Source organism: Lepisosteus platostomus, chromosome 2, assembly GCF_059453375.1.
Source record: "Lepisosteus platostomus isolate fLepPlt1 chromosome 2, fLepPlt1.hap1, whole genome shotgun sequence".
NCBI classification, from domain to species: domain Eukaryota; kingdom Metazoa; phylum Chordata; class Actinopteri; order Semionotiformes; family Lepisosteidae; genus Lepisosteus; species Lepisosteus platostomus.
Genome location: NC_142612.1, coordinates 12957592 through 12982268, shown reverse-complemented (window position 1 = coordinate 12982268; position 24677 = coordinate 12957592). Strand labels below are relative to the sequence as shown.

The following is a 24677-nucleotide window of genomic DNA, read 5'->3' as shown; positions in this document are numbered from 1 at the left end:
TCATTTAAATTTTCTCTGTTACCAAGGAAGATTTCATGGGCTGGTAAGGAAACCTTAAATGTGAATAGAGAAACATTTTTTTCATTTTAATTCACGAAGAGATGCATTCCATCTTTCTCAAAATCTTGTGCATCGTGGAGATTGTCCTTGGTGTTTCTGTCTGAGTTTAGCTCCAAGATTTTATAAGTCAATTGAAAATGTGTATGTCTCTGAGCTGTAAACGTCTGTTGAAGTCAAATATATGTTGGTGCCCTAGTATTTTTTAATTCTTTTCTTGAAAGAATCTGATCATTTGATTAATGCGTAGTTCATCTTCCATATGTTGTTGTATCTGAGGGTGTTTTGATGGTGTGTGAGCCAGCCTTTGATTAGCAGTCTGATTGTTTCCCTTCGAGGTTCTGCTCTCTTACTGTACTGGCTCCGCTGTCTTTGAGTGCTGATCTGTAGGAAACCTGTGTGCCCCTGAATCTCAGCACAATCAGCCTGTCTTTGTAATTCTCTGCTTTTATCCATCTGCAGTGTAGCGCTTATGAGCTAAGGACCAGTGTTCGCACAGCACTAACAGGATCTTTTGATGGACTGAAATAACAGTAGTCATTGCAGTATTACACTGAACTCAGAGCTGCTCTAGTGAAGCATTTGACCAGCGCGTTCAGTTTAAGTATTGAAAACAGAAATGTTGTAAATTCATAAACGTGCAAGTCTGATTTTACTGCACATTCATGTAGTGTAGTGGCAGAGCCTAGTACTGGAAATGGTCTGAGTGTTGGGCTTTGAGAGAGTGAAAAATCACTGCACCAATATTGACCAGATCTGGCATGTTATTAACCTTTGACAGTCTTTTTAACGTCAGTTGTACAGCAATAAAAAATAGAAGGAATCTGTTTGTTTCAGGTAGGGGTAAAATATAAATTGGATTAAGCAAAGCTTGAAAGTAGCCTATAGCTTTTTGCTGCTTTCCCCAATAAAGGTCTCCTTTTCTCCACATCAGCAAGTATTATTAGAAAAAAAAACTAAATACAACTGTACCCGGGTCTACTAGTATACACACAGACCTCTCACACAGCTCGCCCAGTTACAGTCTTAGAACTAACAAGCTTTCCAAAGACGCCGATTGGATCTGTTAATTAAGAAGTAGTCCAGTTCTATAGCAGATTGTATGAGGTACAGAAATGGACACAGTGGGCCATTTTAGCTCAAGGTTTCAATACCCTCTCTTCAGTATACATCAATATCCCAATAATATGTGGTTCACATTTCGAACTGTGGTTTAAGGCAAGCGCAGTAAACATAATCCAATGGTAAGAATAACAGTACGCATTAATTACACAACTGCAGTTTTTGTAAGTTTAATTTAGACAACTTCTGGCTCTTAGTCAAAGCTGGCCTGCTTGCCGTCTTAAAAAATACACACAGAGTCATGAATTGGAAACACTTGAAATAACATTGATTCTAAAACTAGTACATTCTAAGTGCAGAAATTTGAGTGTTGCTTCTTTTTGATTCATGTCTGTAAACCCCTCATCTAAATTAAACAAAAAGAAAACTGACTCTTGGTTGCGACGTTTCTTATCTGGCAGAAAAAAAAAAGAGCTTCAAACTGTGCAAAGCCAATCTTTGAGGGAGTGGGCTTTTTGGAAATAAGCATGTATGCAGCACCTCAGTGGGCTACACTGTATAAATATCATCAAACAGTAATAAGAGTAATAATAATCCTTGGGAATATTTGCATAGAGAAAAATTAGCATTTGGCTTCAGAGCGCAGGCAGCAGTGTGCAAGATAAGATTATTCGCTGCACACGCCGGGAAATGTATTCAGGCACAGTGGAGTAGAGCTCTGCCAGGGAATACTAATGTCAGGCCTCGCAAGGACTCCAGGTCTTGGGCAGGTGATGGAGACAGTGCTGTTTCCCATTTTGATCACCCTGAGGGATCAGGATGTGATGGATCTGCAGGGCTTTCTAATCACAGCTTAATAGCTTAAATACCACTTTTTAATGAAACCTTACAGGTCTGTGTACAGTGTTTCGGCCCTCCTTCTTTAGTGTTTTTTTTTTCCCCCATCGCTGGAGCAAAATGCTTCCTTGCCAGCTCCTCCTGTTTGTTCCAGGTTTGACACGAAGGTAATAAAAAATGATTCAAGGTAGCGTCCCACGACAATATCAGGCTGAGCCGAGGTTAGACAGCCTGAGATTTTTTTCCTGCTGTTTTAGTTTTGTGAAGTCCTGCCTAGAGCAGGAGGCACGCAGATCAGACGCGTTGACAGTTGGGTACAAGTGGGCTCTCTGGGGGCGTTCCAGTCAGCAACAGGTCCCCTGAGCGACTGCCACGGCCGAGGAGGCTGAAGGCAGGAAGTGGAAAGCACAACTCAGGTAACCAGCAGGTCATGACGGCTCCAGCCCACAGAGCGGTGTGCAGCATTGTGACAAAGGAACAGACACATTAAACTTGACAAACCACTAAAGCCTTCAGCGCGGCCCAGCTGTTTCCACATTAGCAGTGCACCGGGAGCCACACGGTGGGCCGGCTGGCTGGCTCTGACCTGTTTCTCTGTTCTCGTGTAATTCGGGTTGTTCATGTGATGTGCCGAGCGGTGTCAGCCCTCCCACGTTGATAAAGAATGGCACCTTTCTGGGCTGTCTTATCAGAAGTGGTCAAGGCCAGGGTTCTCACAGAACCCTTGTGATAGCGGAAGCGTGTTGAACTACTTGCCAGAGTTACAGAGGGAGACTTGATGGTGGGGTGCTTCTGGACACCAAGACACCTCCTGGGAGGCCAGGGCAATGGCCAGCTGAGCATCTTTGCTTAACGCTGATGAACAGAATCAAACTCACTTCACCGTGTGGACTGCATCCTGCTCTTTTGGGACCAATCAAGTTAAGACGGTGACAGGACCTAAAGCAGAATCCAGGCATAGCAGCAGTTCTTGAATAAACTCATTTTCCATTCGGAGTACTGTGAGGCGCCATGAGATTCCAGTCCCATTCATACAGGAGGTGCGGTGGCTCTGTGGTTAAGGATCTGTGCCTGTGGCTGGAAGGTTGCCGGTTCGTATCCCGCGGCCGGCAGAGGAATCCTACTGCGTTGGCCCCCTGAGCAAGGCCCTTATCCCCAACCGCTCCAGGGGCGCCGTATAAATGGCAGACCCTGTGCTCTGACCCCAATCTCCTCTCTCTGTCTGTGTGTCTCATGGAGAGCAAGTTGGGGGTATGCGAAATGACAAATAAAGTCTAATACAAGAAATTATATATGGCCAATAAAGTGATCTTATCCTATCGTGCATTATGGCTGGTGCTCCCTGTCAGTCGGCCTGCGTGCAGCCGGAGGGGTGCAGGGCGCTGTGCCTGCGCTGGAGATGGCTTCTGAGCTCTGTCTGCAGAACACAGGTGGTTAAGCGCAGCTGTGATGCATTCGCTTAGGCGTGTTATCTTTAGAGCTCGCGGTTCGCTGCTGTTGAATCTAAATTATTTTAATTGGGTTGCCAACCCATCAGTGATGTATTCATCAGAACCAGGTCAAACGCTTCTTATTTTTTGCCGGAAAGAAAGGGTTTAATTTTTTCCTATTCACTTCTGGAATACGAGGACGATAAAAAGACCCTTTTTTTTAAACATAGTATAAAATGAATTCCCATCCCGTATTTATGTCAGGCTTGGCTTGATGACGTGCTTGTTGGGAGACGTCGCTGGCGCACTGAGAACTCCTTGGCTGGCTGATGGGGAAGGTAATCTGATTCCCTGGGGTCTGATTAGAGACTTGCTAGATTTCCCCCTTCACCACTCTGGTTCAGTCCAGGGTCTCTGGAGAAACTCTGTGACAACAAGTTGACAGTTTTACTTTAGCCTGATTTTTAAAACTTAATTGTCCACTCCAAGGGTACTTGTGTCCCGATGGCGTTGGTTCGGAGACAGAACGGGAATAAAAATAGTTTTAAAAACTTTTGGCGTGTGCATCCTTGAATAAAGAGCAATTAAGACTATTAAGTATATATCTGCCTATTGTTAAACATCCATGACTCCGGTGAAAAGGCATATCTGCATTATGACCCTTAGCAACATTTCATCAATTAATATGTATTAGTACTGTCTTCTGTTTAGAGGATTTGAAGTGACGGTTCTTGTTTAGCCTGATATTGCTGTGAAACCTTTGCTTCCAGCGCTTTATTAAAACACAGCAAATCTAAAATAAGCAAATAAATTCAAAACGTTCTTATTTATTCTTTTATCAGTGCCATTCTAGGGAAATTATGGAAAACTATTTCTCTATCTTAATTAAACTACAGTTTGTGATTGAAAATAGATTAATCATGACTGGAAGCTCCCGGGTCCCCGTGTGAAGATGACAAAAACATTTGTAACGTGTCGCCAAGAAGGGAAAATGTTCTCGCGCTGTGTGAGATTTTGTTCAGACCTTTCAACAGCCCTAGAATTGATGCTGCTGGTGCTGTCGGTGAAGCGTAATGCATTTCCATGGAGTCTGTTTTCCTTCTAACTGCCAGATTAGGAGGAATTATGCGTCTCAGACGTTTTAAAGAAAATGAGAACAGGAGATGAGTGTCTGTAAAGGCCCATGCGCCAGCCAGGGCTCTGCAAATCCTGACATTAACACAGAACAGCGAGGTCTCGTCACAAAGCCAGTGGGACAGACAGCTTTGATAGATAGTAATCTAATGCCTGCCTTTATGACTGTAGTTATTAAAGAATGTCAGCAGCCAGGGTTTTTAATTGATTATCTCATTTTCTTCTGAAGGGAGTGTGCTCTTAGAGACCTTGAGATGTGATGGTGGTGAATGGAGTCCTGTCAGACCACTTTATGTGCTGACCAGGGATTGCACAGGTGAGCCAGAGTTTAGATTGGAGCATTCCCTGTGCTGGGAAGAGCAGAAGAAATCCTTCCCCCACTCCAGGACGTTCTCTTTTTAACCACACAGACTCACCCGGAGGCCTTTCTGAACTGCTAATTGGATTGGCTAACCCAGGCGGAATGGACAGAAACCGAGGAATGACTTTGAGACACATGCACAGAGGTTTTCGTTTTAAAGGCAAATTTAAAGCATTGCTTGAATATATGTGATACATATATACCTATATATATATGTATCTTTAAATTTAGAAAAGTAAGTACAGATCTCATAACCTGAAATTCCTGATTTGAAGACTTTTGACGGGCTAAAGAGATTAAGCTCTTTCTTGAGTACCTCTAGGCCTTGAGGTGTGAACTGTGCGCGCTATAAAACCTGATAGCTATGTTTTATCGCATTTTATCAAATGCTTTTCAAATTGTAAGCGTCAGTTGAAATCGAGTCAGTGCTGTGAGATATGCGTGGAGCGATGTCTGTAGCTCCCAGTGGTTTTTAATACACAGCTGCAGCCTGAAGGCGTTTTGCCACCTCGTCCTCGCTCTGAAAGGGGAGCTTGCTGGGGAGCCGCTGTAAGGAGCCGGCCTGCCTGGAATCAAAACAGGAATTTCCCCCACAGAAAACGGCGACAGCAGCAACCAAAAGCTGAAGAAAATCTGTGCCCGCACACGGGCGCGTCGCGTGTGGCAATGATTCAGTCGGCAAGCGAGCAGCCGCTCACACACACCGCCCCAGAAACTCCTCCCTGTAGAAACCGAGAGGTGACGAAAAAGCGAAGCTGTGGGCGCTTGCGAAACTGCTGCTGCCTGCTGTGGTTTCTCTCCCTGCCTGTGCCTGCGACGCGACCGAGGCTGACGCCGAAGAGTACTGACATTCACAGCATTTGCAGGCTGCCACATCGGTTATCAGCCCCATCAATCGCGGGGCTGTGACACCGCCTTGCCTGAGCTACTCCTGAGGGAGGCTCTGTCTCCGCGGCTCCCCCCCCCCCCAGCTGGTTCCCGGCTCTCCAGGGCTCTCTCTCCTGGGAGGCCGAGAGACGCAGCTGCGCCTGGGTGCCTTTCGCCGAGCCGGTCAATCCCAGCGCGCACCAGGGTCAGGGAGAGGGCACGGAGAGCGCCCCCCCAGGGACCACAGCACTGCGGAGGAAAAAAAAAACACACTGAAGAGCAAAGTGGTGCTTCATTTTTTGTGTGTGTATCTGTTGGGTTTGTTGTTTCACAAATCCATTCTCTTTTTTAGTCGTTTAATTACAGAGCATACGCAGAGTCTAGCAGGATTTTTTCCTTTTTTTTTTTCTAATGGCTTTTCTCTCAGACAGTTCTGAAGATGATTAATTGAACCAGTCATACACTGATTGTGTGCTAAGTAATAAATAATACACGCATAACGAAAATACCTGGATGCAAAATACAAACACGTAATGAAACGTTTGTATTTGCCAATGGCGTAGAATTGGGTTTTTACGCTATTATTTTTTGTATTGAATCGCTGGCTATCCCCTCGCGCCTCCTCATGTGATGGAGCTCTGAGGGCTGGGCTCTCTCAGTGGTGCTGCTTTTTATCAGATTGCAATACAGGTCTGCAGCACATACTGCATAATTCCGATTGAGCCTTGTTTTTATTTCCGTTTTCAGATTGAATGCACCCTAACGTGAGCGTGAATTAATACCTGCTTTTAAAATGTCAGGCCGCTTGTACAGAAAGGTGACCTAGCTTCAAGCGGTTGAGGGATAGCGTTTTTCAGCCCCCTCGTTCGGGAGAGAAATAATGGCCTGTCTGTGTTCTCACACTGTATGAAGACGTCACGCCTTTGAGCAGGACATAGCCGGCGAAGGCCTCTCTGGCTTGAAGGGGCCAGTGACCTCTCCGAGGGGGAAGGCAGCAGCCCCTCACACTGCTCTGAAAGCGGCCCCCTTGAAGAGGCCGCGATATCGGCACAGGGATCTCTCTTATCTCTCTCCATTGTGTGTGGAGGAGACAAACACAAAGACAGGAGAATAATGCCCTTCTTTTGCATGCAAGCACCAAGCCTGTGTTATCGTTCGACTTTCACTCCTGTGGCTGACGGTATTGACAAAGTAAATAAATAAGTAAATCCGCGCGCATTCGCATCTGTGAAAGCCTTGCTGGAACAGCCACAAAAGGACAGCACAACCCGCCTCTGATATGTGGGGCTGGTGCAGTACAAATCACAGTGCGATCACTACCGATTTAAGCAGCGTGCTTTATTTCAGCAACCATTAGGGACAACCGCTATACTTAGAAGAGCCCGGAGTCTCTGAATTGCCTCTGTAGAAGAAGTGGGGAAAAAGATCTTGCTCTTCCTCATCAAATATTCTAGCTGCATGTACAGAAGGCAACCCATAAGCAATCCACAGACATCCCTTATTTCCATAATATGCTTGATAGCTGTTTTGCTTTTGTTTTCTGTAAAGTAAAATGAAGCAGGGAAGAAGGAATGTGAAAGCATTCAGATTTGAAATTTCATTCAAAGGGTGGCTGTGTGTACCTTTTAAACCATGATATTTCGAAAATTACTTTTCATGATGAATCTTGACAGCTTTTCTATTTATTCATAGGGCTGGATCCCCTTTCTTGTGTTACATTAGTCACATTTCTGCATATGGGAAGTTCTGATAGTTTAGGGAAAAAAATATCAAACCAAAAATATGTTTTTTTTTTCCAATACCGAGAAATAGCATTCGGCAGATCCTTAAAGTTAACAGTATCCTTAAACGCACCATGTTGTGCATAGAGGAATCTTTTAAAATACTTCAAGAATAGAAGGTGTAAAGAAGCTAAGTCTTCCATCCACTTTTTTCCATCTGGAATTTGCAGTGTAACAAAGTGGTGCTTAGACTGAGTTATTTCAATACAACATACTGAAATATTTTGTCACTCCTAAGAGAACCCAGAATATTGTACTCTCAGTTTTATGTAACGCAGATCTAACGCTGCACGCTTGCATGGAAAACACGAAGATGTTAGGAATGCAGACCCAGATCAGAAATGGAAATAGTAATATCTTAGTCTTCAGTGCAGAGTGTGGTGTGTCTTGTCCTTCTGAGTGTTGGCCCTTCTGTCTCCTGAACATGCCAAGTGTGAACACCATGGCTGCATACTTACTGTAGATCCTCTAGCTTTCTGCTGTTCCAGACTGGAGAATGAGTGAAGTGATTAGATTCATTAATGTGCCCATTACAGAGTCTTTCAAATGTGCCCTGAGTAATTACCATTTCATTACACTCAAGAGAAGAGCACAGGACCTTTGACGTGAAAAGTCGGAATTTAGAAAAAGAACTTGGTGCTTCTGAAGAGTGCCAGAATATTTGTTAGAGGAGCTGTAAATCTGTGATGAAGCCTACATTATGTGGTAGCATACGCAGGAGAGTCTTTGCAGATCTGTCGAGACACACTTGCTTGGGCACCATATACATTTGATACTGAATCTACAGAGGGCATTTTCTACAGTGTCAGCAATTCTGCTAGTCAAGATGTCTTCTCATCCTTACTGAGTAGTAATTATATATATGAAGCACAGCAGCATCTATTTGGTTACTAATACAGAGTGAAGTTATAAATGTGAAATAACTGTTGAAACATGTCCTTTTTTTCTAATTTAAGGAGAAAAAAATGCTTCCTGTCCATTTATCCATTATCCATTATCCTGTCCTATTAAAGTATTTTCTTTCACACATCAAGAACAACCTTGGCAACTTAGCTTCGGACTTGTGGAGCTGTTGCAATCCCGCAGTCATTTCGTTATTAAAGGTTTAGACTTTTTTGACTGTTTTTTTAAAAAGTCGACTGTCGGAGTGGTACATCCCCCCACTGACAGTACCACAAGCCTGCAAAGGTGTCTGGGAGGCCACAGGGGTCACAGTGTATCTGGGGGCCAAGAGGCTCCGGCCGACCAATCCCAACACGTCCCTTGGTCGCATTCAGCCAATCGCACACCGCCGCTCGGAAAGTCAGTCTGCTCGTGACCTCGAAGCGGCAGTCCCTGGATCCTGGAGCTCACACCGAGCTTGAGCGGGACGCCTGTACCGGTCGAGCCGCTGGGGAGCTTTAAACAGAGCCCAGGACATGGTTTTTATTTTGTTGTTCTTAGTTTGCTTTAAGGTGATCCCTGTTGCTGGGGCAGGGCAGCTTTAGCGTTACTGTTGAAAGCACACAGACACAAATAGGCATGCAGGCGTTATTGACTCCTGCTCCCTTGCAGACACGCTGGCGGCCTGCTGTTTCCATGAGGATGACCCTGTTATCACATTGCTTCCAGGGAGGCCGTTCCGCGACACAAAGGCCCCATATCTCTTCTGTGTGCCTGACACATTATTATTATTCCTGGGCAGACAGACAAAGGCAGGCTGGGCTCGAACGTCCACTGGCTTTTTCTCTCGTTGTTGATGTTTAATTTCATCATAATCTTGTGCTGGTGTGCAGCGCTGTTGGCGTTGTATGTGTTGTGCTGTTGCTAAACTGTGAGCGAGGTGCCCCGCGGTGTGCACGCTGGGCTGCTGTGCTGTGGCTTTGTCCTCTGCGCTCCGTCGGCGTGCCCTGACGCGCTTCTGACCGATCGCCGGCAGTGCGTCTTCACTGACTGCCCTAGAGATAACGTCAGGCCCCAGTGACCACTGGCTCATTTCTAGCATCATTTCCTGCCCAGGTCTTGGCTACAGTCCAACAGGATTAGTCAGGAGGGACCAAAAAAGCAACTCTAGTTCTCCTAATCATAAGCACACAGCCTTGTAGTAGCAGTTATTGGAATGTGAAAGAGAAATGAGAATTTTGTGAGGCGAAGTTTTCCACGTCTTCAATCTGCTCTGCTTTTTTAATTACCAACAGAGGTTTTACCAAGAGGTTCAGTTGGTGAGGAAGAAAAGAATTATGAGAGCTTATTCTCTGATTAGAGCAGTGCACTGCCTAATCTTCTGAACAGCTGTTTGGAGCAAGTGCAAGAATGGTATTTGCATTATCTAATAAAATAAGAGTCCTGGATTCCTTGTAAAGTACTGTTTGACTTTCACTTCCATCTTTGTACACATCGATTAGGTCAGCATAATAGAGACATAAATAACCTTAGTGAAAGAAGTGATCTCCATTTATTTGTATAGACAATTGAAGTCCTGCATCTGGGCTAAACGTGTTATTGCACGCTATTTTCTGTTTTTCTCTAAAAAATGACCAACAAGGTACAAGATGGCTAGGATGCGTCATCTAGGATGTTCTGCGCGTTGTAAAAATGTTGCTGTTTTTTTTTTGACTTTACAGTCTGTCAGTGTGAACGTTAGTGTGTGTTAGAGCATCCACCTCCCCTTTATAATTACTTCCCCGAGTGGTGGGAAGGGTTGAGGAGGACGTGGTGTGCAGCGGTTAGCGTCAGCAGCAGGAAAGCTGATTCCCTGTGTCTGCGCTGCTTCTCCAGATCAGGACAATAGCGGCGGCGGCAGCGCTGGTCTCTGACAGCCACGGGTTATTGCACTTCCTGAGCCGACAGCGCTCTCTCGGAGGAGCTTAATCTAAATCCTGGAAGTCAGATGCCCACCCACTGGCTGCGCCTGCCACCTGATTGTGGCTTTAGCTGGGGAATGGTTGTGACGCGCTGTGTCATCCCAAGATTTAATGAAAGGCCACGCAGTGGATGTTTAAAGTCTCTGAAGAAGTGTAATTTCGCTTCGTGGTTCTGGGGTGATTTCCTTCCCTGCATTTCTTTCATTTTGCTTCGAGGTGGAGAGTAACAAACACTGCAACCTGAAGCTGTTTCCCTGTTTTTTTTTCTCATAGGGTTTCAAAACCGATTTAGAGCACCCAAATAAAGCCCTTTCTAAGATAACAGACTCACAGGAAGTTGAGCTGCGAGAGCAGCATAAAATATGTAGCTCAGTGCAATACTGTGCGTGACTTTGGAGGGCTGAAAGTAGGAAACAAGTGCAGTTTGTTTGTGTGCGTTCGATGGAATGGCTCATTTTCTTGCGGAAGAGTTCAAGGAGAAATGAGGCGCTATTACCACACTCGTCTGGCTCAATATGAGGGATAAGCGTTCAGTGGTTTGGCTTACTGACAGATAAACACGTCTCATCTCCTGGGGGAAGTGCCTGTAAAGGAAAAACAAAATCCTCTTTTTTCATCCTGCTTGTGCTCCTCCACTTCAGGACCTGTCTGCACCTGCCTTTTGGCAGCCAGCTGAAAGCCGTCTGGGTTCAACCAGCCTCGATCCCACGGACCCGGGGTCAGTAAAAGGACTTTTACTCAGGAGGCTGGTGGTGTAAATGTTGATTTGGGGCTGCTGTGTCAAGGGGCAGTTGTACCCTACGAATGACAAAGTGAATCAATCCATGGTATCTGGACCTTTTGAAAGTATTCCATGTTGTTTATGCAAATGGGAGTACTACTTGTAGATGACATGCAGAGGCGTTTTAAGACCTCTGCGCTTATCAAAACTGGATACAGGAAGGATTTGAGCTCCCATCATGTGGACAGAGGTAGAGTGAATACGAAGACAGACATGCAAGTGCTCATTACTGTATGTACTTTTTTTTTTCCTTTTAGAGCCCAGAGTTGAAAGGTAACGTCTGTCTATTCTTAGTACCTGTTGTTAAAATGACAGCCTTTCGGTTGTTAATTGAACTTTAAGGACTTTAAGCTGGATTAATTACAACTGCAGACACTTTCATCCGAAGCGACTTTCGTTTGTTGCTTGTATTTACACAGCTGGAGTGCCTTGCCCGTGGGAAGAACAGTAGTGTCCCCATCTGGGATTTGAACCCTAAACCTTCCAGCTGTAGACGTCAGTCCAGACCCCTGATCGCTCCTCCACATTGCTGCCAACCAGCATGATCTGGGGTTTGTCTTTGATGGCCATCTCTCCCCACCCCCGGGCCTGTGTGACCCCCCGACTGACATTCCCAGGATGCACTGGGGAGTCTGTGCTGTACCTTGTGAGACAGTGTTGAGGGCTGGAAACGCACGATCGCTCATGCCCCCCCCTGCCAGCAGGAGGCAGCGCAGAGCAAAACTGTGGGGTTTGTAGTTAGTTGGCAGTTGAAACGTGCTCAACAGCTGTTTTCTGACACTCCACACACCTGCAGGTTACCAATCAATCCGGAAGGGTAAATACACACAGGAATTGTGTGGGCAGGGCTACAGGTCAACCTCCAGTGTGACTAATGTTCCTTTGCTACTCGCTGCAGAGAATAACAGCTCCAACTCGGATGTGTGTCCTTTTCAAGATGCAGCCCTGAAGAGTACCCTTTGATTCTTCAATTAAACACCTAAGAAACTCATATCCTTCTCATCTTACTTCCTTCGATGTATTCATAGATTTACCGCACCCTGGAAATTAATTTCATAATTTCAGCTCTAAATATGCAAAATGTATCCTTCTAGTCATTTTTCTTTTTTATGGTTGAATAATAAAACTCTAGGGTGTCAGCTAATCTGGAGCCATAATTTTTAACTGCAGGTAGGAAACAGTGGTGCAAGGCTCTCAGTGATTGAAAAAACAATGGCACACCAGGGGGCCTTTCTGAGCTGTTTATTTATTTCTTTTTTTTAAGGCCACCAGTGTGCCTGGCTGGCTTTAATACGTGCCCTCATAAAAGGAAATGGAAAGCAGCCTTCAGTCTGCAGCACAGACTGGAGAAGAGAGAGGCCGGCTGAGTGCTCTGAACGCAATCAATAATTCAGAGCTGTGTGGTTCCTCGCCCACAAGAGTGCTCAGTGCCTCTCAGACGTTCGGAAACTGAATGTCCTCTCCTTCAGCCATGTCATTCCAAACACGTGGTGAAGTGTGTGCATAAAATCTGTGAGGTCAACCCCTCCCTTCCCCCCTTCCTCGTTTGAAACGCAGGAGCAGGAAGGTGCATTGGGAATTTCAGTAAAGAGGCTGAACTGCAGGACCGCGTCTTGTACTGTTGTCTTGCCAGACTGGAATCCTCAGGACTTTCATTCACCGGGGACTGGAGATGGCAGCTCACTCATGCCCACTCCCTGCCAGCAGGAGGCAGCATGGAGCTAAACGGCAGGGTTTGTAGTTCGCTGCAGTTGGAACATGCCCAGCAGCTGTTTTCTGAGACCGCACGCACCTGCAATTAGGGAGGTGCAGAGACTCCAGTCTCCACAGGCCGCCTTTACCATTATTTTTTTTAAGTCAGTAACGATCTGTTTGACATATAGCAGTCGTTGACTGAATCTGCTCCAATTATGTTAGTCATAACCGACCTGCCTTCTGCAGAAACTAAAAACAACTGCCCTGCAACTAGTGCGATGTCTATGACTGCTTTCTGTAGGTAATGTAATCACCTGAGTTACTTGTAAAGAGTCTTGTTCTGTGTGGCGTACCTACTACTCTCTAGGGTTTAAAAAGACAATCACGGAAAGGTGACTAGACAGCAGGCACTCTGTGAATTTCACGTTGCTATGTATGTATGCATGTTTTGGGGGCAATTAATGAATAGAGAGGTGGGAAAGTTTTTAATACTCTGCTACCTAAGTGTTTAAATTTCAGTTTTCTTCCTGTGTGCTGTTTGATGTACTCCCAGGGTTTGAATTCTAAGTAAAAAGGGTAAAAAATAATCTTAGCGAGACGGATATGCCGTCTGCTTTCTCTGATACTCCTTGTTGTAACCAGCCACCTTCATGGATATCTGTATGAGTGGCAGGCAAGTACACATAGGCACATATACAAACAGTGAGACGGGTGTTTCATTCATAGATATGCAGTTATAGTTGAATATTCATCTGTGCTTTGTTGTGGTACTTATCACCCCAGCACAGTGTGTATATGTATGTATAAATCAATCTGGAGAATATGAAGATTATACTTACTGTACAGACATTCTGCCTGACTGTAGTTATGGGTATGATTCAAGCACAGGGGCGGTGAGGCAGAAATGAGATATTGAGGGGTGTTACAGGTTATTAAAACAAAGCATTCCTGGTGTCAAACCCGTTGGATTAATGGCCAGTCTATGTCTTATATTCATATTCTTAATCATCCTGGTAATGTATAAGAATATTTTGATGGATATTTTCTCCACTTTAATTAAGAAAAAAGGCTTGTGTCAAAGTTTTGTGTTTTTTTTTTCCTGTGTCTAACCAAATGACGTGGTGGTCAGTGTTTCTCTCATGCTGATATAAATTGGAAAGGACCGGTTCTTATGCAGACCTTGTGCTACGCGGTGCAGCAGAAACTAAAAAAAAAGGGCAGTACAGATCTTGCATGATATGCACTTTGCAAACTAAATCAATTGATTGGTCCGAAAGACGTTACGATTAATTGGTGGTTAACAAAATCCCGCGTGTTCCGTTTGATGCAAAAATTGAACAGTCGTCACAAGTTTGCATAAAATCGGGACTTGTGCTGCTCAGTTTCTTTTTCCGGGTTCGAGCTGTGGAATTTGCGCTCCCTGTGCTGCGGGTTTTTTTTTCTTCATTATTACTTTTTTTTTGTACTGAACAAAGGGAATAGTTTTGCAAAAGCCTGTCAGTGTTTGATGTGCTGCTTCACCTCCACGGCGCTCCGCTGAGTGATCTCCTCGGAGCCTTTCCCAGCCCTATTAATAATGAATGTGCTGGCTGTAGGGGATCTGCGGCTACCGGGTGGAGCTTTCTCTGGGGCGGCCGCTGCGCTCCTAATTGGCAGAGTGTTTGTGTGTCTGTGTCTGCTGCCGCGCGTGTGTGTGGTGTGCGGCGAGGGGGGGCTTTATTTTTCATTCTTTTTTTACGAGCGTCTGTTTGGATCTGTGTATGTTTGTGCGTGTAGGGTCTCTCGGCGCGGGCTGCAGTTTCGTACGCGTCAGAATGTATGGCTATTTCTGTATGCGTTTCGGCAGCTGCTTCTTGCCTGTACAGACTTGGAAAACGAGACATTTCAAGGGCGAAAGATTTTACTAGATGTGCCAAAGATGCTTGAATCCGGGTTTTTCCATCCTTTGGCTTTTTGTGTTGCTTTCGTTGACGTTCAGAGAAACAAGTAACGCCAAAACGCCACACCTATTTGAGAATATAGCTTTGGTTTTCAAATGGCTATAACAGCATCTTTGTGAATTCGCTTAGGAGACGTTGATACAGGTTTATCACAGGCATTTCACGTCTTTCAGAAGACAAGAGCGCATTGAAGAGACTCCCACACACTGTTCGGGATCTCCTAATGGCCTCACAGTAACAGCCTTTTACAAAAAAACACTGCGCTCAACACGTGTGGCTGACTGTTTAGAGCAGACACCGATATTTCTAATGGGTGCATTGCGTACGGTCTCCCTCTTTTAAAATCATTTATATTAATGAAAAAAATGATCAACTCAGAAATATCCCAGTTCTCAACAGCCCCAATGTTAAAAACAACAGCAAATATGAACAATTGTTATTGTTTGATAAAGCCCTCAGGAGTTGTGTATAGATTGTGTATTCACTGATCCCTCATGCTCTCGAGTTCTGAATTGCTGTCTTTCTTCCAATCGAGCAGGCTGTCAGCATGGCTGGGGCAGTGCCTAGCGGTGCCCATCAGTAGCGAGAGGTGACAGTTTCTTGTTTCTACAGGTCTCGCTGGCAGAGGAAATCAAGCCCTTGAAGTGGTATCCATCAGTGTATTTGCTGGTGTCTCTCTTCCCCCTCATTAACAGGTAAGGCCTGAACATGTCTGGCTCGTTCCATTTACCCAAGACACGCACGTCTTCCACACTCGTTTTCCAGCGGGCCTTAAAATAACGGCGTTGAGTTATTCGTTCCTGTAGTCTGCCGGCTTATGCCTTTCGCCCCCCTCTGCCAAGATTGTATTTATTGCAGTTCAAAGATTGCAGCCGGTTGGAGAGAAAAGCAGTTGCAAATGTGGATTGTGTAGATGCACTAGCCTTTTGTTTCCATGCTGTTTTTTTGTTTAAGCTTTTCTGGGGGCTCTCATCCTCATGCGCCAACGTGACATTTTCTTAACAGTCCAGCGCTGCCTTCAGTGGCAAGTCTGCATGTGGGATTCACAATTTTCCAAAGCAGCACCAAAGCTCAGAGAGTCGAGGGGTGTTTCCTCAAAGCAAGCGCCATCACACATACCTCCTTCAGCTGCCTGGCTGGTTCCTCTTCAGTCGGAGCACACTCTGTCTTTAGGAACAGGCTTTTGTCTGTGAAAGGAAGCAAGGATTTTTATCTTTTCTCTTCATTAATGCTGTGTGTGTGTGTGTGTTTTTTTTTTTTGCTGTGTTATTGCCCATAGAGCATGTTAATAACGTTTCCCCAAATCCTCTTCTTGCTGCTTTGATGAGTTTTTTTTATGCATTTGACTTTCCTGGCCGAGCCCAGTACGTTAGCACCGTCAGGCATTGCTTATTATGTGGAGCCTAATTCCCAGGCAAGATCCTCCAAGGCTGAGGTCTAGGTAAGGTATCTGCTCTGTTGTGATTGCCGCATTGAGTGCCTGGCCAAGGGGCTGCCTGTTTTTGAATATTAATAGTTCTTAGCATGCACAGTGCCGCCTCAATTCCCCCCAGGGAGTTTGAGTGACAAGATGAAGGGTAACTAAGTGATTAGCTCCAGTGGCTCACTATTTATAGGCAAATGTTAATCTGGACTTGGGTCAATTGCAGGGTCGCAGCTCCCCAAAGCCCCTGGCTGAGTCCCACAGCCGCCCGGCCACCTCACTCCACATCGCTGGCTCCTCGGCCCCTGCAGTCTGAGGGGCCGTTCCGGGGACCTGCCATTTCCTGAGCACGTCAGCCGCAAACAGGAGGCACAGCAAAAGACGCCAAGTCGAGCGGCGCGCTATGTAATTCCTAGCACAAGGGATTTAATCCAATCGCTCTCTCAGTGTCTGTATTATTCATTCAGGCTGCTATTAATAAGATGAGTCCGGGCCGTGGAACTGTCCAACTGGCTGCGCAGAAAAATCATTGCATTTGATTTTTCCCCTTGAGGACGCCACTGATTTGTACCAGAAAGGGCCGACGCAGACTACACAGGCATGCACAAGCAGCAAGAAGAACACACACACGCTCACAGGCAGTAAGCAGCCTGCGCTGATGTACAGACATATGACACTCTCTGCACAGATTGCGTTCTCCAACACGCAAGGCCCGCTCTGTTACAGCACACTTTTTCCGATATGCACAGACACGTCCTCCTCCGTACTGTGGTGCAGACGCTCCCCACAGACACCGGTGTTTGACATTTGTGAATTCTTCTAGAGCCCCAAACGTTTTCCTTCGTTTGTTTCTATTACACTTAGGGGAGGGCAGTTGCTTTGTTTTTGCATTGGATGGGGGGGGGAATTTGAATCGCCTTCCATTATATACATCTGATTCCGTCATTGAAAACGAAACGAAGCGAGAACCTCTCGTCACTAAACACCCGCCTCGCTTGGCAGGAAAGTGTACATTAAAAGAATCGCCGTCCTCCACTCCTGACACGGGCCTCTCAAAGACCTCGCTCTGGTAGGTGTTTCCTGTCTTTCCTGTCAAAGTGAGAGCTTTCAGGAGCTCAGCGTGAGTGACGGACGAGCCCACGCACACACACACATCCGCAGGTTCGCTCGCACAGTGCACAGACAGGCAGCACGCACCCACAGAAAAAGGCCACTTGTTCCTGGTAGCGCTGCACTCGGAGCTGGGAAACTGAATTTGATCAGAAGGAGCAGAGGATGCAGTGCTAATTCCTCCAATCAGCTGCTGCTGCCTCTTTAATTTCACAATCCCAGCCAGAGCAGGAATTCTAAAGAACAGCGGGGGCTCCTAACAGGCTGAAAATTAACTGTGTAGCACCACCGTCCTTCAGAGAGAGCGCGAGAAAGCAGGGCCAGTTTCGCTTTTCCTCCTCTCTTCTGAATCTGCCCTTTGGTGACGGTGCCATGAGGCACTTCAGAGAGCGGGCGCACATTAGAAATGGTGGCAGGTGCCACACACAGAATTGGCAGGCTTTTGCTCGGCTGTTGTCCCGTGCTGCACAAGAAGAAAGTCTGTTCTGCTCCGGGGCTGAGACTGACAGATCTCTACCCTGTGCTAGTAGTCACTGTAAAGATCTGGAGGGCGTGCATTGCTGTAAAGCCAAGTTGTAAATCGGAGGTCGAGTCTTGTAACTCGTTTTTTTCAGGTCACCCTATTAAAAACAGAAGCTTGAGTGAAGTCTCGGCCTCTTAAGTTGCTCAAAATATAAATATTGTGCTGTAATCATGTTTTATGATTTTTGCATTTTAGTCACTCTCCACTAAAGTACATATACACGGTATAGAACATTGAGTTTTCTTTGATGGGCATTTTTTGCCTCTGAGTGGATCAGACCTCTCTACAGTGCAAAACTGATGCAGCTTTCAGAACCTCACCATGCTCACAGGAATCGCTCTCTGTGGGAGTTTTCTGAATGTGTTGTCGTATCCCTGTTGTTACTCTCAGTGTTTTGTGTAAGTCTTTTCATAGTTAAAAATCTTGTAGCGTCTGAATTAGACTTAACTGTTCAGTCAAAAAATTACTGGTTTCAGGGTGTTTACAGTTCTGTCTTTAAATCTGTTGGAAATGTCTTCAAGTCAGAAAGTTAGATTTTGGTCATCTTAAAAATGTGTGGCACTTTAAGTTACAGACAGTACTTGCGTGTTGGTACTTTTGTTACAAATCCACGAATATGCGGCAGGAACAGAAGATTATATTTAATTAATTATCCAACAGTTTTTGCTGCAGTGATTTGCTGAGTCTTTTCAGTTCACTTCTTAGAGCCTTTCAGTTGCATGATAAAGTGTTTGAAATAGCAAAAGCCTGCAGGAAAGCCAGCGACATACAGGAAATGCACTCAGTCAACCCTGGGACACACATTACTCTCCTTCCAGTCCAGGAAGTCTTTTCATGCCTCTAATGAGGCGTTCATGGTGTGTGATTTTCAGACCCAGTTCTCGTGCTGTAGCTGCAGCTTTTGCCAGATGGGGGGCTTAGCTGGAATTCAGTGGTCGGGACTTGTCCATCACCCCTCCACAATGATCAAATTTGGCATACTTTATTAGCAGTGTTCGAATTGTCCTTCATGAAGCAAATTCTGTTTGTAATACCATGGCCTTCTTACTTGTACAGTGCACCTTGGAGTCCTCTTGATAAAGTCCCCTTTGTAGCGTATCCGTCTGCCTTTGTCCTATACGTTAGCCTCTCCTTACTTGTGCTGCAGTCATTTAGTGTCTTCACTGTTTGTGGCTCTCGTATGTGCTTTGTGTATCTGTACTTAAGCAAAGGATGGCTTGCTTTTAGATGGATATGCATTTTAAAATGAAATGGAACATTACCTCAGAGTCAGGTCTGATAACAAGAGGAGGCCATACAGCCCTTCTAGCTCTTTTGGGCCTCAGTCACGTGGCTGGGAAGACTGTTCCAGACACCCACATTTCTTTAGTAAAATAATCTAGTCAAATAATTTCCTATTCCCGGTTCCAAACAATTCCATTTTCGATTTCACTGGTGACTCTGTGTCCCTGATATGGAATGTGAAACAGTCCCCTGGATGAACCATAGCTTAGGATCTTCCTCCAATCAAATCTCCCGTCTCTTGTCTTTGTTCTAGACTGAAGAGGCTTAGTTCCTTTAAGATTTCTGTATATGATAATCCCCTGAGACCAGAAATCTCATTTCTGAATCTCAGAAATCATTCCTGTTCTCCTTTTCGGGCTATAATATCCCTTTTGTGTTATGGTGACGAGAACTGAACACAATATTCTTGTTATAGTGTATTTTAAAGCTTGAGCCTAGTAAGTAAATGAAACATTTTTGCATACTTTTGTATAGACACACGTCCGTGAGTACTGTACCTTCAGCAGCTGTGGATCACCCATGCAGTATGTACAGTGCATCCTACTTCCAGTTTGAATCGCCCTGCACTTTCACCCATCTATCCATCCTTCCACTTTCTAAACCATTTTATCCAGTACAGGGTCGCAGGGGAGCTGGAGCCTATCCTGGCAAGCTACAGGTGCAGGCTGGGCTACACCCTGCAGAGGACACACAAAGACACACGCACTCGCACCAGGGCCAATTTGCCCAGAGGCCAATTAACTTGCCAGTATGTCTTTAGACTGTGCAAGATAACCACGCTGATAGCACCCCAGGTCTGGAGTTGAACCCAGGGTCCCAGCAATGCTCACCACTGCTCCGACCCACTTTGCACTTAATGTTCAGTGTCGTTCGCAACGTGCCTGCTCAGTCACTAACTTTAAGGCTTTGCTAATTCCCATTCCCCTGTGTCTGTGTTTGCCACTGGCCTTGTTTCTGTATCATCTATAGATTTAATCCCAGCTGGTTAGTGACATGAACTGGGCTCGAACCTGCAGTCACTGAGCTCAGCCTGCTCTTGTGCCACTCAAATGAGAGGTCCAGGATGTTTTTTCTTAACTATTTATAGCAAATGTAACAGTTACATATTTTAGGAAGATATTTTTAGGAGTTTAAAAATCCTTTTTAAGATTAAATACATCACTGGATTAAAGGAAGCAGTGCTTATTGTTTTTTTTCTTTGATAATAGTTTGCATGCTATAATGGATGCAGAACCAAACGTTTCAAATTGTCACATAACAAATAAGCTTGAGTAGCATGTGACGTTCTGTTCATTCAGTTGATTTGTTCACACGTTTCCTTTAAGCAGCCAATAAAAAGACAAGGGCAAATTTCACCATCACGAAACTTGCGAGACAGAGCCTGGCATCGGTTATTTAAGCAATCATGACTCATGTTCTGAGCTTCACATCACTAAAAGTGTTCATCTTCCTTTATGAAACAGCAAACTTCTGGTCTCCACACCCCTAGTTAAATATGGATCACTGCATTTTAATTTGATCTTGAACACGCTAGCCGTTCCCTTTCTGTGGAATTTCCTTAAATGAAGCGTTAAATAGACACCTAGCCCTTGTGCCATATGGTTCGAAGCCCCACAGGCCACCTTGCGCAGGCTGAGGTCCTGTTCCAGGGTCCCTGCGGGAGCTGGCGATCTCTCTGCGAGTCTCTCTCTCTCTCGGGGGCCCCTTCGCCTCGTCTCCTAATGAAGGACAATTTACAGGCCAGCTGCACAGGCAGCCACTCAACCTGAGAGCACTTACACTCACGTCACGCCAGTCCTGGCCTGACACTGAACCCACAGCCTCCCCAGCCAAGCTCTGCCTACGCTAATGTCTCTCAGACCTTAGGCTGACATATCCAGTTTTCGAAATATAAAGCCTTGATTGCTCTTTTTTTCCAGTCAATAGACCTTCTTGTTTAAAAAAAATCACATAAAAATGAATTGACTTCCCTCCTCAATCTCCTCTTTCTCTCTCTCTCTCTCTTTTCTCTTTCGCCGTCTGCCTCGCGATCACATCGAGTTTCAGGCCTCCCAAGCATGTAAAGCAGTTGTCACAGCCCCGCAGTTCTGTTTGCGTGCCATTCGGGTGCACCAAAGGTCAGCTCTCATCAAGAGCACTGGGGGATTATTTTCACAGTAATTTAGATGCAGAAAGCTCTTCTAAACAGGGCTTATGGAGAGGATGAAGAGCCGGGGCTGTGCTGCGATGAGACTGAGCGCCGAGCACAGGCACAAGCGCGCACGCTCTCACACACTGACAAACACATGCAAATTCAATACCAGCTGTTGGTCGCATGGAGAGAAAATGCTTGGTTTTTTTTTTCCTGTGACTCCCTTCCCCCCCCCCCACCCCAGCTACCCACCTACTGTGACAGCTGTTCATTACATTGTTTCGTTGGGCGAGGATTTGGGATTAACCCGTGCGCGGACTCGCTCAGCCCCCCCCCCCCCCCACACACACACACCCGTGACTCCCCCCTCTGCTGCTGCCGCGCAAGCTTGGACTCGGGGCTTGACTCTCTCTGCCGTGACATTGTCCCGCGGGGTTTCAGAGCTGGCAGGGCTTCAGCGCTGAAGCGCCAGGCTAATGCAAGTCAGAAAGTGCTTCAGAAACTGGCACGATCGCAGAGGTGAGAGACATACTGCAGTCTGTTTTGATCTAAACAGCAGGAGATCTAAATCCTGCCGCCCAACGATTGCATATTAATCTCTGCGGTGTTGCTCCCTAAAGGGGAATTACTTTGCTCATATTCCTTGGTTTTAGCTTATTAGCAGTTGCGAGCAACTGAAGTTCGTTTAAAGGCAGACAAATCTATAGTCTCTCTCTAAAGTCTAGGAGTAAGAAAACTCCTGAAGGTCACCTGATTCTTTTCCCTGAGGCCCAGTAGATGTACTGATTTTTGTCTTCCCCTCACTTGCCTTTCTTTCATTGATCTCTTTAATCACCTAATTATTTCATTCTAACTTAAGGACCTTAATGCTTTCTACTCTTTAACCAGAGGAGCATTTAAGATTCACTCTTAATACTAAAAGATGAAGTTTACTAACAAACAACTACCTTCCTCAGGGCTATTAAAATACTAAATGGCTGGAGCTTTGAACCGCAGAATCAGCACGGCCAAGGACAGTTTAATTGAATGGCTTTTATAAAAAATAATTGTGAGTATTTTTCTCCTTTTAGAAAAAAAAATGCTAATATCTCTTTGAAGTGGTAGGCTTTGTGAATTCCCCTTTCATCTGGTAACAACCGTTTGCGTGTCAGTTCTCTTCTTTTTGCCCCCTAGATTGTCTCTTTTTTTTGCCACACGTTGTCTCTTGGGTTCGTTACAAGAGCAGATTCCCCGGCGTTCCGAGATCTCTCCAGACCTGTGGGAGCGTTTCATTTCGGGTTGCGCTTTACTCTGGCTGGTCATCGCAGGGCCTGTTCGAGCACGCTGGCTGTAAAACCCAGGGCCAGCCAGACCGGTAGGCTTCCTCACCAAGGGGATTTTTTTTTTTAAACCAGAAGCCTGAAGCACAGTCAGTGCAGAAGATCTTGCGCTTTTCAGAAGATAATTTCTCGGCAAGGCTGTGAAAAATGAGGAACGGAGGCTCTGAGTGCTAGTAATTATTCATCTCACAAAGCTAGCAAGGATCGCAAACAGGTTGGGGGTGGGGGGAAACGGTTTCCATTAACACTCATCTCCCTCACTTTGCTGTTCGTACAGTTCTCCCTCTGCCTTTCCTTTCTGTTTCCTCCTCTCTCACGCTGTCTGTCGGCCGAGACCTCAAATATCATTTTCACTGTAGGTGCAGACCCTCAGCCATGCAGTGATTTTCATCACAGCCCCTTAGAACATAATAGCTACTGCTGCTATTGACATGGCCATGAAGACATTTTACAATACGGGTGCATTAAGGAGACCCATGTTTCTTTAGAAGCCAGCTGTTATTTTGTGCTGTTAATGGCATTATCTTCCAGATGTTTTTTTTTTCTATTTTGTTTTCCTTTTATGTCAGTTTTTTTTAATCAAGACTAACACATTTATAATTCCACTTCTTTGAAATTCTTCAAATACAGATTTAGCTTTAAGAACAAGGCCATACAGCAAGTGATATTTAGTCATTCTGGAAACCCGTCTCTCTGTGCCTGCAGCAAACTCTAGCATTAAAAATGTCAGCACTGTCATTTATGGGCTCTTGAGAGTTCTTTTTTTTTCAGTTTCTCAGATGTTATGAACAATCGTAATCCTACCTGTGCCTTTTTTTACAGGAAGCCCATCCTACCTTAGCCAAGACCAAAATGATAACATTTGTGGAGTTTTATTGGTCAGTCATGGGACTTTTACAGAAGAGGAGTGTGTATAATACAATGCACTTGGGAGTCAAAGACAAGCAGCTCATGAAAAATTAAAGCAAACATGACAAATTATAACACATGGCGGGGTGTAAAACGACAGGCAGGCATTAACATATTATGTGTAGAAAGGAAGCAGAAGGGTTGTGGTCAGCTACAAATAGAATTAACTGCGCTGTTTGAGTTGTAACAATTAAAACAAAATGTAACCGTGATTGCATTAGAGATGACAAACAGTTAACAGGAGAAAGTAATGGTAATTCTTCACCAGGTGCAACGAGCTTGTTCACGTTTTCAGGGTAATGGTAGCAGAAAAATGAAAGGGCGATGCAAAGCAAATCCTGAAAATGAAATGTAGAAGCTCAGGGGTGAGGTAGCATATATTTTCTGGTTCAAAGGTTTTTTGATGTTAATTACAAAGGGGCTGTCAAGAATTAGTTGGTCGGATTCTCTTTCTCTGACAAAGCGAAGCTCTTGTCTTGCAGTACATGCCCATAGCAAGCTTCAGCGATTTCCGGGTCTCTCCTACCTTTCAGCAGAAGATGGCCGAAACGCTGTCTCGTGTTTCTGCAACAGTGCCTAGTGGTCTCCCTGTCCAGAGCTCCTCTCTTCCCTGTGTCCCCTTGGTTAATTTGTTTTAAGGAGCAAGGGAGAGAGGGTATGCAAAGCCTGACGGGCACGTGCTTCAACCCCTCATCGGCACCGGATACTCTGATTAATAATGGATGTATTGTCTATATTTAGAAGCAGTCTGACGAGAATGCTGGGCTTTTAAGTGATTTGGCATTTGCCTGTGATATCGCACGCCACTGCTGTCTTCTGCAGCTGAACCCCGCGCATACCAGCCACCTCTCTGTGTTGTGTACACAGCCGATCTCTTTATCTCTCCCACTGCTGGTATTAATAAATTATACCAGCCTCACAACACTCTGGTTCACAGTCTCTCGCAGGCTCCTTCATTTAAATATTCATCGTCCTGGCTGCACTGTTAGTCTTAGTCTGCGTGTGGCGTGCCGTAACTTCCTTAAAGATTCTGTTTAACAGATTAGACATGCAAAAATCTGTTCTTTTTATCTACGGGGTGCCTGACACGTGAAGGAAAGTCGTCTCATTTTTAGTAACTGGGTGTTTTTGCTTTCACATATTCAAAGACCTGTTAGCATCCTTGCTTTGCTAATGTGAGATACACTTTG

At 45.2% G+C, this 24677-nt stretch overlaps 1 protein-coding gene and 1 long non-coding RNA gene across 4 annotated transcripts in view; one reads left to right on the top strand and one right to left on the bottom strand.

Annotated features, from left to right (window-relative positions):
- Nucleotides 1-24677, top strand: part of LOC148675953 (uncharacterized) — a 149542-nt gene that overhangs the window by 112359 nt on the left and 12506 nt on the right. For all 3 annotated transcript variants that reach the window (XM_088598864.1, XM_088598878.1, XM_088598871.1), the window contains one exon: nucleotides 15401-15483. In XM_088598864.1, coding sequence (XP_088454990.1) covers nucleotides 15401-15483 — 83 coding nt within the window. The remainder of the gene's footprint in view (nucleotides 1-15400; nucleotides 15484-24677) is intronic.
- Nucleotides 1325-24383, bottom strand: LOC148675954 (uncharacterized). Its single transcript, XR_015925254.1, has 2 exons — nucleotides 24014-24383; nucleotides 1325-15975 (listed from the first exon to the last, which is right to left on the bottom strand). It is a non-coding gene; the product is annotated as an uncharacterized LOC148675954 (long non-coding RNA).